General features: G+C 59.4%; 1 protein-coding gene across 4 annotated transcripts; it reads left to right on the top strand.

Annotated features, from left to right (window-relative positions):
• The first annotated feature begins 43 nt into the window (after positions 1–43).
• Positions 44–8,913, top strand: SH2D5 (SH2 domain containing 5). 4 transcript variants are annotated; one of them, XM_075437682.1, is made up of 11 exons: positions 45–2,199; positions 2,560–2,671; positions 3,352–3,559; positions 3,730–3,810; positions 3,913–3,987; positions 4,242–4,385; positions 4,467–4,679; positions 6,119–6,281; positions 6,382–6,484; positions 6,577–6,736; positions 8,544–8,913. In XM_075437682.1, exons 3-11 carry the CDS (start codon positions 3,476–3,478, stop codon positions 8,742–8,744), a joined length of 1,224 nt encoding a protein of 407 aa, XP_075293797.1. In that variant the 5' UTR covers positions 45–2,199; positions 2,560–2,671; positions 3,352–3,475; the 3' UTR covers positions 8,745–8,913. The 4 variants fall into 4 exon arrangements, with proteins under 4 accessions (XP_075293796.1, XP_075293795.1, XP_075293797.1 ...); XM_075437681.1 differs by lacking the exons at positions 6,119–6,281; positions 6,382–6,484; positions 6,577–6,736; positions 8,544–8,913 and having other exon boundaries at positions 44–2,199; positions 3,452–3,559; positions 4,467–6,111; XM_075437680.1 differs by lacking the exons at positions 6,119–6,281; positions 6,382–6,484; positions 6,577–6,736; positions 8,544–8,913 and having other exon boundaries at positions 44–2,199; positions 4,467–6,111.
• Positions 8,914–9,112: the final 199 nt, after the last annotated feature.

Below are 9,112 nucleotides of genomic sequence, written 5' to 3'. Positions count from 1 at the left end.
TTGCGTGTCCTTTCTCTTCCTCGCCACAGCTTTCTCCTCCTGGAAATGTAGAGAGGAGGGAGTTGCAGTCACCGTGGATTGCTGCAGACGCAAGTCTTTGTTAGAAGTAAAGTGCCAGCGTGAAAGAGCGGAGCTATTTTAGCCTGCGCCACTGCCAAGCTCTGTAGCTGGACCAACTTGTGACCTTTTTCTTCCTCGTTTTCACTGGAGACAAAGGTGAGCAAGAAGAAAGCTCTGTTTGAACCTCTTGCTGCTCCTCTCCTCCCTCTGCCCCCAATCAGCGGCCAGTGGGGACAAAAAAGACCAGCTGAAATCTTCCCCGCTCTGCCCTGCTCAGCAGAGCAGCGCCTGCGTTCAGAACACGGCCCCGGCTCTCCCCTGGACGGGCAATGCCGGCGATTCGAGTGTGACCTGACAGCCTTGTCGCTTAACGTGCGTCTGGAAAGAGCTTTGCACGCACAGCGCTGAGAGGAGTGGAAGAACCTCTAGAAATAAGATGCAAAAAGGAGAAAATAGCTGTGTTGAATGTATTCTTTTCAGTTGCCTTCCCAGTGTGCTACCTCTTAACAACCGGGAGTTTAAAAAATTCTTATAGCAGTGCCCGAAATTGCTCCCAGCCCTGTAACAAGGGTGCAAACAGCAGGTTAACAGAAATGACAGCTGATATGGAGCTGGGAGAGAGTGAAAGCACCGATCAAAGAGTAACCCCTCACCGTGATGTAAAGCAATTAGAGCCATTAACTAATGTTCCTTTCCTAGGGCTACTTGTACCAAAACGGGGGGTTTTGTCAGTGTTTTCCTCCAGGCGGGCGCTACCGTGAGCCAAAATTGAGAACCAGCTTCTCTCCTCGATAGGATATTTATGGGGACGAGGAGTCCTGGCCCAGCTGCGGTGCAGTTTGCGACCTCCCTCTTCCCAGTAATGTTCCCACGCCAACAACCCCCCCAGATATTTGTTAAAACACCGCTCTGGGTACCACCGGGGTTTTTTTGCGCGTGACCACAGCTTAATTTTGCTGTGGGGTGCCTCGAGTTAGAGCGCTGTGCTAAAAGCAGCCATTGGCTCCCTTACTCGTCACCAAACTTGTGGCTTTAATTGCTAATTAGGCGATTTCTGCACACCAAGCCATAAAAAAAAGCCATGGGTCGGGTTGTGTTGTATCTGAAGGATCGATCCTCACCTACCAGGAGCAGCAACTGGGGTTGAACGGGAACATCTCCAGCTTGCGTCGGCATCTCCGGCAGCTGCCCTGCCGCTCGCTCTTCTCCCATCTCGGCTTCCTGGCCAGACTGGGCTCTGTTATGTTATTTCTTCGGTCCCATCTGTCCTGTTTTTTTCTTCTTTTCCGCCGTTTTTACGTTATTGACTCTTCCGATGGGCTCTGCCAGGGCATCTCAAAAGCAGCTGGCGGTGGCCCAAGGTTTGAACGCTGCCGATTACGCCCTTTTCCTCACACCCTCGGGAGCACCAGGACGTGAGACGGAGATTTTCGGATGCACCCCAAGGGGTTAGACCCCATCTCCTCCCCAGACCGCTGCTTTCCCTTTCTAGGAGCCAAGCACACCGCTGGGGCCGGGGGTAGCTTTTGCTTCGGCCCCGTGGATTTGGGCGGACGGAGGATTTTGGGCACCCGAGGCTCTGCATTTGCACGGCTGCTTTGCAGTGAGGTCGGGGCCATCCCTCTTTATTTTTTTTTTTTTTTCCAGATAGCAGCGGGCAAAACTCCCTGGGGAATTCAGAAATTGGAGTGAAAAGGGTCTGAGCATTGGGGCAGAGGGTGGCGAGCGACCGCAGGCGTGCATGTCAGGGTTAGAAATCACTTCCCACTGAGCACACCAGAGGAGGGGGGGGGGGAAATCAGTTGCAGCCGCATTTTCCAAAAAGCCTGTGCATTGCTGCTCGCCGTCGCTTCCAAGAAACGGAGAAAACCGGGGAGGTAAATTGCAGTGATTCATCGCGGGCAGATCGGAGGCAGGAAACGAGAGCTCGCTGCCTGCCCCGTGCCCGGCGTGGGCTTGGGCTCGCTGGGGCCTGGCTGGCGGCGAGGGCCTGACGCCCACGGGTCGAGCATCCCTGTGCCGCGGCGGGAGCTGCCGGAGCAGCCGCACCGGAGAAGGACGACGACTCACCAAGGCCGACAGCCGCAACCGGGGAATTCATCGCCTGCGTTTCTGCGGAGCCATCTGAGCCAGCTGCCCGTGAGCTGGGGAGGGGGGACCCAGCGGGATGGGGGGGGTCCTGGGGGATGCTTGGGGCCTGGGTGTTGCACAGCCCCCCTTCAATTTTGGGGTCAGTGTCCCTGCTTTGGGGACCTCCAGGGTGGGCTGGGGGGGCTCCATTGAGAAATGAAGCGTGGGAAAAAGGGGGTGGGGCTTGGGGGCTGCCTGCCCGCGGATTGGCTGGGGGGGGCGGGGGGGAGAGACCCCCCAGATTGTGCTAGAAAGGAGAGGGGCAACCCTGAGCTTGTGAAGGGGATGGGGGCACCACAGGGACCCCCCACTCCGTTAGGACACGGATGGGGCAGCCAGACCCCCCCTTCCCCCTGTGTTTGCACCCAGGCGGCTGCAGCGTGGCCTCGGTGACACGAGTTGCGTCGGTCTCAGCCCGGCCAAGGGCTGCGGAGGGCAAAACCCCTTTGGGTGGCTGAAGAGGGGCCAGGCACATCCCTCGGTGGGTGCTCCGGCCCAAAAAACACCCCCAAACCTGCTACCCTCCATCGCTGATGTTTTGGGGATCACTCCTGAAGGACGGCTGTGGGGGGAGTGGGACGGAGCACTGGGGGGGGGGGGGGGGCAGGATGGGGGAGGACCCCAAAATCTTGCTGGGGTTAAGGGTGGGAGACTGCATGCGCCTTGCTCGGGGTCCAAACTGTACGCTCGGGGTGTGGGGACCACCTGCATCTTGGTGGGGGTCAGGACGTGGGGACACTTGGGTTTCGTGTGGGGACCCCCGCGAGAAGTGGGGACCCTTGAGTGGGGGGTCAGGACGTGAGGACCTTTGCAGTGGGGTCGGGGGCAGGCTGTGGGGACCCTCGCATGGCACGTGGGGTCCCAGGGGAACCCTTGTGCTGGAGTCGGGATGTGGGGACCCTTGCACGGGGGTTGGGACATGGGGACGCTTGCGTGATGCTCGGGGTGGGACCCTGGGGACCCTTGTGTCGGGTTTGGCGTCAGGACTTGGGGACCCTTTTATTGGGGTGGCTTTGGAGGGACCCTTGTTTCAAGGTGGGCACTTGAGGACATCTGCACTGGGGTCAGGACTTGGGGACCACCGTGCGGGGACCGCAGCATCTCCCCGGGGCTCGGGGGGCGGGGGGGGGCAGGTTGTGTCTGTCCCCTTCCTCCTCGCAGGGACCGTGACCAGGGGCCAGCTCCGGGCTCCCTGCCACCCTGGGTGGCTCCGGATAATTCGGATGTGGCACCGGAGCCGTTTAACCCCATCCCGATCCAGCCTTCGCCCCGGAGCCCCGCTGCCATGAAGAAGAAGCCGGGCAACGGGAGGGGGCCGGACCCCGCAGCCCCCCAGCAGCGAGCCCGCGGTATCGTCAAGCCGGCGGAGGTGATTTACCCGCAGCAAGGGGGGGACCCCCGGATGAGGTTTGGGTGCGGGTGCATCTCTGTGACCCCCCAAACTGTTGTCTTGGGGGGGTCCGGTTACCCCAGAGGGGGCAATTGTAGCATCGTGGGGGGGTTGTTGCTGACACGGGTGGGGTTTTGCCCCCCTCCCAGTACGTGGGCTCCTTCATGGTGGAGGACTTGGACCTGCAGCAGCAAGCGGGGCGGCTGGAGGAGCAGCTGCGGACACTGAAGGTCGGACATCCCCCACCGGGAAGCGGGGGGACCCCCAACAGCGGGGGGGGACCCCCAGCTCCAGCCCAGACCCCCCCCCAACGCTGTGTCTCTCCCGGCCAGGACTGCCCCAGGAGGAGATCGGTGATGCTGAGATTCAGCTTGCAGGGACTGAAGGTCTACGGCGCCGATGGGGAGGTAGGGGTGCCGGGGTGGGGGGGGTTCGTGGGTGCTGGGTGCTGCAGGAGGGGTGCTTTGGGGGGGTGGGGGGCTTGCACCTCTTCGAGTATCGCTTTTCGCTTGGGAACCCTCTTCGTGTTTGCAAACAGCGTTGCCACCTCCCATGCGTCTGCAGGTTGGCGCGAAGAGGGGTGACCCCGGCATCGCCTGCACCCCGGGGGTGCTCGGTCCCGCTGCCAGCCCCCCCCCCAGCTCCGGTCCTGTCCCCGCAGACGCTGCTGATGGCGCACGCTCTGCGCCGGATCCTGTACAGCACCTGGCGACACGCCGACCGCCAGTTCGCCTTCGTGGCCCGCAACCCCCGCAGCCCCGCCAGCACCCTCTTCTGCCACCTCTTCGTCGGACCCCCGGGCGAGGTGCGTGGCCAGAACCCCCTCCCCCCTCCCCAAGTACCATTATTATTAATATTTGCACGCAGCTTCTTTCGTTTCCCTCAGGTCCAGACCCTGCACCTCCTGCTCTGCCGCTCCTTCCAGCTCTGCTACCTGCTGGCCCACCCCGAGGAGCAGGCGGGCGAGGGGGAGCCCCCGGGGGGGTCCGGGGTGCTGCGGGAACCCCTCAACCCCGAGGAGGTGTCACGCAACGTCAACGCCCTCGTCTCCTTCCGACGCCTGCCCGCGCCCGCCGGCCTTGGCTGCCTGGGCGCAGGGGTGGGTGCACCCTGCCAGGGTGCTGCTCCGCGGCACGGCGTTTTTGCACAGAATTTTCTAGCACGGATTTTTGAACGGAGTTTTCTTGCATGGAATTTTGCACGGAATTTTGAACGGTATTTTCTTGCACGGAATTTTGAACGGTATTTTCTTGCACGGAATTTTGAACGGTATTTTCTTGCACGGAATTTTGAACAGAATTTTCTTGCACTGAATTTTCTTGCACTGAATTTTCTTGCACTGAATTTTCTTGCACTGAATTTTCTTGCACGGAATTTTGCACTGAATTTTCTTGCACTGAATTTTCTTGCACGGAATTTTGAACGGTATTTTCTTGCACGGAATTTTGAACAGAATTTTCTTGCACGGAATTTTCTTGCACTGAATTTTCTTGCACGGAATTTTGAACAGTATTTTCTTGCACGGAATTTTCTTGCACGGAATTTTGAACAGTATTTTCTTGCACGGAATTTTGAACAGAATTTTCTTGCACTGAATTTTCTTGCACTGAATTTTCTTGCACTGAATTTTCTTGCACGGAATTTTGAACAGAATTTTCTTGCACGGAATTTTGAACGGAATTTTGAACGGAATTTTCTTGCACGGTGTTTTTGCATGGTCTTTTCTTGGCACGGCGTTTTCACACACCGCGTTACTGCACAGCAGGTTTCTGTGTGGTTCCGCTGGTTTTCTCACGCGGCGTTTATTTGCGTGGCGGTGCCCACACGGTGCTTTTCGTAGAGCGGTTTTGCGTGCGGCGGTCGTCGCGCAGCGAGTTTTTCGCACGGGATTTTGCCTGGCAGTTTTTGCCCAGCCGTTTCTTACACGATCTTTCGGGAGGTGCATTACTGCAGAGCGTATTTTTGCGTGGTGCCTTGCCCGGTTTCTCTCATGCAGCCGGTTTTTGCACGGCGTTTCCTCGCAGAGCAGCTCCCTGCACGGCGGCGTTTGCACAGCGGTTTGCCTGGCAGTTCTTGCGCAGACTTTTCTTGTGGGGCATTTTGATTGGGTGTCTTTGCACGGTGTTTTTTTTTTGCACAGCAATTTTGCGTGATGTTTTGCCCGGTATATTTTGCGCCGCAATTTTTTGCCCGGCATTTTTTACGCCGCAATTTTTGCACCACAATTTTTGCCCAGCATTTTTGGCAAGGCATTTTTTGCCCGGCATTTTTGGCAAGGCAAGTTTTTGCCCAGCATTTTTGGCAAGGCAAGTTTTTGCCCGGCATTTTTGGCACTGCAGTTTTTGCTGGGCATTTTGCAGGACATTTTTTTTGCATGGCATTTGTTGTATAGGCAGCTTTTTGCATGGCATTTTTTTGCACGGCACATTTCTTATACCAATTTTCGCATGGCATTTTTCGCATGGTGTTTTGCCCAACATTTCGCCCACCAGGTGCCTCCCAACCCAGCCCCCCCCTCACAGCCCCTCTACCCCCCAGGAGCGGCGGCTGGAAGCAGAGGGCAGAGCCTGGCGCCCGGGGAACCCCTACTGCTCCCCGGTTCTGGTGCGCAAAAAAGCCATCCGCAGCAAAGTCCTGCGCTCGGGGGCTTACCGGGACTGGGGGGGCGAGAGCCAGCTCCACCCACCGCCCCGCGACGCTGGTGAGTGCCAGAGGGGAAACTGAGGCACGGGGGGGAGGACATGGAACCCCAATTTCGTGAGGGATTTGGGGGCAAAGAGGGGATTAATGGCCTCCTGCAGCGGCGGCGGGAGGGGAGAGCAAAGGGGCAAGGAGCTTGGCCTTCCTCCCTGAGAACGAGAGCGTCCTCGCCGAGAGTGTGTGGGCCTTCACCGGCATTGCCAGGTGAGCGCACGGGAGCACCCTGCTCCTTGCTGTCCCTGTGTCCCCCCCCAAAAAATCCCCTGCGCCCACCCACCACCCAATCCCCTCCCCAGGGACGGCGGCATCGCGCTGCTGCGGCGAGACGTCCCCGGCGCCTTCCTCCTGCGCCCGGAGCCCGGGCTGGCCAAGCGCTGGTGCCTGTGGGTGCGGGCGCCCTGCGGCGTCGTTCCCTACTGCCTGTTCCGCACCCACCAGGGCAGGTTCTGCGTGGAGGTGAGCGCGGTGCGCGGGGCCGCGCCGGCGTCGCGTGCACATCTGCGCTTGCTTCGTGGGTTGCTTCGCGCAGTTGCAGCTGGGTACATGCATTTGGGGCATCCCTGCGTGGGTGCTTGGGTGCGCCCATGCATCTATGAGCACATTTGGTGCATCGGTGTGTGGATGCATTGGTGCGTGGGTGCATTGGTGTGTTGATGTGTGGTTGCATTGGTGCTGAAATGCGTGGGTGCGTTGGTGCAGCGGTGAACTGGTGCATCGGTGCACGTGTGCACGGATGCATTGGTGTATCAGTATGTGGATGCATTGGTGCATAAGTGAATGGGTGTATCCGTGCATGGATGCATTGGTGTGTGAGTGAACGGGTGCGTGTGTGCCTGGATGAATTGGTGAATCGGTGTGCTGATGCATTGGTGCTAAAATGCACAGGTTCATTGATGCAGCAGTGTGTGGGTGCATTGGTGCACAAGTGCATGGGCGTGTTGGTGCCTATATGCGTGGATGCATTGGTGTGTCACTGGGTGGATGCACTGGTGCATAAGTGCACAAGTGCATCAGTGTGTGGGTGCATTGGGGCTTAAAAGCAGGGGTGTGTTGGTGTAGTGGTGTGTGGGTGCATGGGTGCATAAGTGCACAGGGGCATGTGTGTGTGGATGCATCGGTGAATTGGTGTGTTGATGCATTGGTGCCTATGTGTGTGGATGTATCGGTGTGTCGCTGGGTGGATGCATTGGTGCAGAAGTGCACGGGTGCATCGGTGTATCGATGTGTGGGTGCCTTGTTGATTACATGCATGGGTGCGTTGGTGCAGCAGTGTGTGGGTGCATTGGTGTATCAATATGTGGGTGAGCTGGTGCATAAGTGCACAGGTGCGTGAGTGCATTGGTGCCTATGTGTGTGGGTGCATTGGTGCAGAAGTGCATGGATGCCCCAGCCCATGAATGCATGGGTGCATTGGTGCATGGATGCATTAGTGCATTAGTGTGCGAGTTCATTTGTGCCTGGCTGCATTGGTGCTTGAATGCATGGGGGCGTCGGTGCAGCAGTATGTGGGTGCATTGATGTGTGTGTGCATGGATGCATTGGTGTGTCGCTGTGTGGATGCATTGGTACATACGTGCATGTCAATGCATGGGTGCATTGACACAGAACTGCGCATGTGAGTGGATGCATTGGTGCTTAAATGCATGGGTGCGTTGGTGCAGCAGTGTGTGGGTGTGTTGGTGCTTACATGTTCAGCTGTGTCAGCGCAGCAGTGCATGGATGCACTGGTGCAGCAGTGCATGAGTGCAGAAGTGCCTCCACGTGTTGGTGCATCGGTGCATGAGTGCACAAGTGCATGGATGCATTGGTGCATGGATGCGTTGGTGTGCACACGCACTTGGCGCAGGGTGCACAGTGCATCTGCTTCATGGCTGCGTCGGTGCCCAGGCGTACGAGTGCATCGGTGCACGGGTACACTGCCACCTAAGTGCATTTGCTTCAGAAGTGCATCAGTGCACAGAGACTTTTGCCTTGCGGCTGTATCCGTGCTCGGGTGCAGCTGTGCATGGGTGCGCAGGGGTGTCTGTGCGTGGGCACCCTTGATTCGTGGGTGCACGGGTGCGCAGGGCTGCCAATTCGTGGGCGCATCCCTGGTGTGACGAGTGTGTTTGAGTCGCGTGCACCCACGCACTGGACCTGTGGGCACACAAGCGCGTGGGTGCGTGTGTGCAAGGACCTGTAGTCGGTTCGGTTCAGGGGTGCACAGGCACCCGGGCAAGCCCCCGCGCCGGGGGCTCACCTCTCCCCTCTCTCCCCGCGCCAGCACTCCAACGCCGAGTTCGCCAGCATGGCCGCCCTCCTGGCTCACTACTCCGGGGGGCCGGGGGGCTGCTTCTGCCGCCTGGCCCCCGGCCGCCGCAACCCCGGCTACGAGGAGCGGGACCCCGGCGGCGGGGTCGGCGCCTGGGGGGAGCCCGCCTGGACCCCCGCCGCGCCCGTCGGCGCCCAGCACGAGCGGGGTTAGGCCCGGCTGCCCCCCGAGACCCCCCCGCCGCCCCCTGAGACCCCCACTCAGCTTTAAATCGCCGCTGTCTGCCTTATTTATTTACCCCCCTCCCGCGGGCTTGCACACGCGCGTGCACGGCGGGCTATACGGCGCGCCTCGGGCAATAAACAGCTGTTGTGCTACCGAGGAGGGGGCTGTCGGCCGCCTTGTGTTCCCACCGCCACGTGCCCGCACGCTCACGCGTTTGTGCGCTCACACTCAGCCCCTTGCACGCCCCAGCCTTGCACACCGGCACAGCTGTGCACCCCGGCCCTCGCTCACTTCACGCCCCCTCTTCCCCCCCCACGTGCGTGTGCCTTCGCGCCCTTGCACACCCGCGCGCGCCT

This window comes from Opisthocomus hoazin, chromosome 16 (genome assembly GCF_030867145.1).
Source record: "Opisthocomus hoazin isolate bOpiHoa1 chromosome 16, bOpiHoa1.hap1, whole genome shotgun sequence".
Lineage (NCBI taxonomy): Eukaryota > Metazoa > Chordata > Aves > Opisthocomiformes > Opisthocomidae > Opisthocomus > Opisthocomus hoazin.
The sequence above is the reverse complement of the archived record's forward strand: the minus strand, read 5'-3'. Positions and strand labels throughout refer to the sequence as shown.